The sequence below is a fragment of the Parasteatoda tepidariorum genome, chromosome 8 (genome assembly GCF_043381705.1).
Source record: "Parasteatoda tepidariorum isolate YZ-2023 chromosome 8, CAS_Ptep_4.0, whole genome shotgun sequence".
NCBI lineage: Eukaryota > Metazoa > Arthropoda > Arachnida > Araneae > Theridiidae > Parasteatoda > Parasteatoda tepidariorum.
The window spans coordinates 54,868,629-54,871,401 of record NC_092211.1 but is presented as its reverse complement, the minus strand read 5'-3'; the positions used below and the strand labels follow the sequence as shown (position 1 = coordinate 54,871,401).

General features: G+C 27.6%; 1 protein-coding gene across 1 annotated transcript in view; it reads right to left on the bottom strand.

Annotated features, from left to right (window-relative positions):
- Positions 1-2,197, bottom strand: part of LOC107450774 (tyrosine-protein phosphatase non-receptor type 9) — a 29,141-nt gene extending 26,944 nt beyond the window's left edge. Inside the window, exon 1 of the mRNA XM_016066672.3 lies at positions 1,961-2,197. Within this exon, the coding sequence (XP_015922158.1) occupies positions 1,961-2,017 (57 nt within the window). The 5' untranslated portion in view covers positions 2,018-2,197. The remainder of the gene's footprint in view (positions 1-1,960) is intronic.
- Between the last annotated feature and the right edge of the window lie 576 nt (positions 2,198-2,773).

The window sequence follows — 2,773 nt, the reverse complement described above, 5'->3', positions numbered from 1 at the left end:
ACGAAAATTAAAATTGACCAATTTTGAACCCAATATAGCGAACCTTGCAAAAAAACACCAGGCCCACCCATCTTATTGATCAAGAAGCAGTAAATCTTTAGTTACTTTACTTATTATATCTACTTATGCATAATTACTTATTATTTAATAATAAGGTATTTAAATTTCAATATTAATATATTTTTCATAAAACTATTGTTACATAATGTACTATTACTTTAATAAATGTTTAAAATCATAAAATAAATGTACAAACACAGTATCTAATAGAGTTTTATTTTAATTAACAGAAAATTACTTTTGCGGGGGTCGATGGAGATTTCGAAAAATTATATAGGGGTCGATAATCAAAAAAGTTTGGCGACCCCTGTTCTAAAGAGTTATTACACAGTGAAGATCAGTTGTGCTATTAAAAAAATTTTAGTTTGCCTTGAAATTCATTTGTTCTTAGAATCGGCTTTCATGGATCTAAACAGCTCTTTATCCATATTCTTTATGTCTGCACATATTAGTTTAGAGAAGCCATAAAAAATTTGGGAAACTATTATTGACATCAATGATGCTTACGTAATTGTGATAGTAGGTACTTATGGCACTATGATACAAATTTATTGATATCCTAATATAAGTAACTAACATAAATACTAGAAAAATAGATCTTACACTGCCTCCAAACTGTTAAGTAACAAATCCGTACTTAAACCTTTTTTCCACCCTTCAGATAAAAATTTAATAGCATTATGTAAACAGGCAGTGGTTCTCTTTTTTACAGCAATAAAACCCTAAATGATCAACTTTTTTTGGCGGAACACTGAAGTTCATTAGCAATAATGAATCTAGAGAAGCACAACTGATTATTTTGAAATTACTTAATGTGAAGAATGAAGTTTTTTTCAACTTTATATCAATAAGTCTTAAAATGAGGTTTTATATATAAAACAATTGGATTTGATGGAATTTGGTTATTTTAATTTGAATTGAAAAGTTACAGTAACCCAACTTTTTACAAATCTAAATCCTTTTCATAATTTATTCAATGTATTAGAACGTATTTAAAATTTAGCAATTTCCTTATTCACTGCATTTTACTTTCCGTTTCCTAAAAATAAATGAAATATTAAATAATTGATTAATGATCGGATAATATAATTAAGATTTTCAAAACTCATTACTGTTTTAATTTTGAACTCCTGGAAACTCTAGGACCCTTCCCCTATGGTTCCACAGAACACATGCTGGGAACAGCTGTGTTAGAGAAAAATATTACTTATACTTATTACTTTTGTAAAAGATATATCATTGTAAGCCTATAGTTTTCCATATTACGATATTTAAACATAATTTTTCATTAACAATCATTAGGAAAAACGATAGTAAAAATACTTTTTCTTACAATTTTATTTTTGTATCCCTTTAGAAACGATAAAATCATATTTTTACCATATTTTTGTGTTGATTTTTAAATATAATTTTTAATTTTTCACAAATTATGTCTAAATTTTCACAAAATAGGTACCTCTCAGAAAAACCTAGACAGACCCCTGATTAATATCGTAACAGTAAAACGAAAAAATGAACAGGATTTTAAAGATAATATTCAAATCCAACTACGATATTCAAATTCATACGATAATCATAGAGATCTGAGAAATTGATAACAGCTTTTAAATCTTTGTACTGTACTCTCTCAAAAAGAAATATGGCTGCAATTAAAAAAGAAATAATAATAAAAAATATAATTAAACTATACAATTTTGCCGAATGTCAATTTTGACTTCTAATGAAAAATACATTTTTTCTCTCATAAATTTAAATGATCGAATTCAAAGAATAGCTTGTTACAATTAGAACTGTTTAGAAAAATACTAAAATGAAATTTTAAATTAAAAATAATACTGTACGAAATAAATACTATAATTAAAGTTTCATGAAACAAGCAAGTCACTACTATGATACGAACCTGTTCTTCTTCGGAAGTTAAGGAGGTATCCATGACGGATGTTGCTATAATGATCATAATTAAAGTAGCATGATAAATATTAAAGTATACAAATTTTACATAAACTAATGTTCGTCAAATTAAATGTCAAAGATCTTTTACTTCCCATTTCCTACCATAACAATATACTAATGTTTTTAATTTAACTTTAAGCAGTTGCCAAAAATTATATTCGCAAGTTAAAACTTGCAAGTTAAGAGAATAAGGCTTAACATATAGCATACTAAAGGTGAAGAATTTTTTTTTTACAGTTTGTTTTTTACTGGCGTTTCTGATCAGTTGCCACCAGGCAACCGCTGATTGTGATGACGTTACTAATGCAATAAAAATTAAATTATACAATTAAAATTTTAATGAGGTATCTGTATTTTAGTGAGGTTGAATAAGAATATTTTTTATTTTTAAGCTTAGTTTTGGCTACTAATATAAAAGGATATAGGTTCCCTTTCCCGAAAACACAAAAAGTCTTGTTTTCTTATTTTATAGAAAGTTGAGAATTTTCCACAAATTTCTTAGAAAAAAACAAGCAAAAAAGCACTTAATTTTTAGACTAATCGGGCCGTCAGCAGCCTTTGGCTGTTGGCTCGGGTCACTTGTCTCTGACCCCTTACCCTTGAGTATGGTGTATGGTCCTTATAAAGAATGAACAAATTACTTTTGTGCGCAACTATTACTACCAGTCTAGCTCGAGAAGTTAAAGAATGTCTCTAAAAATGTTTCATTAACATTTTGATAACGGGACCAAGTTCACAAAAAGGATCTACAGACGTGAAA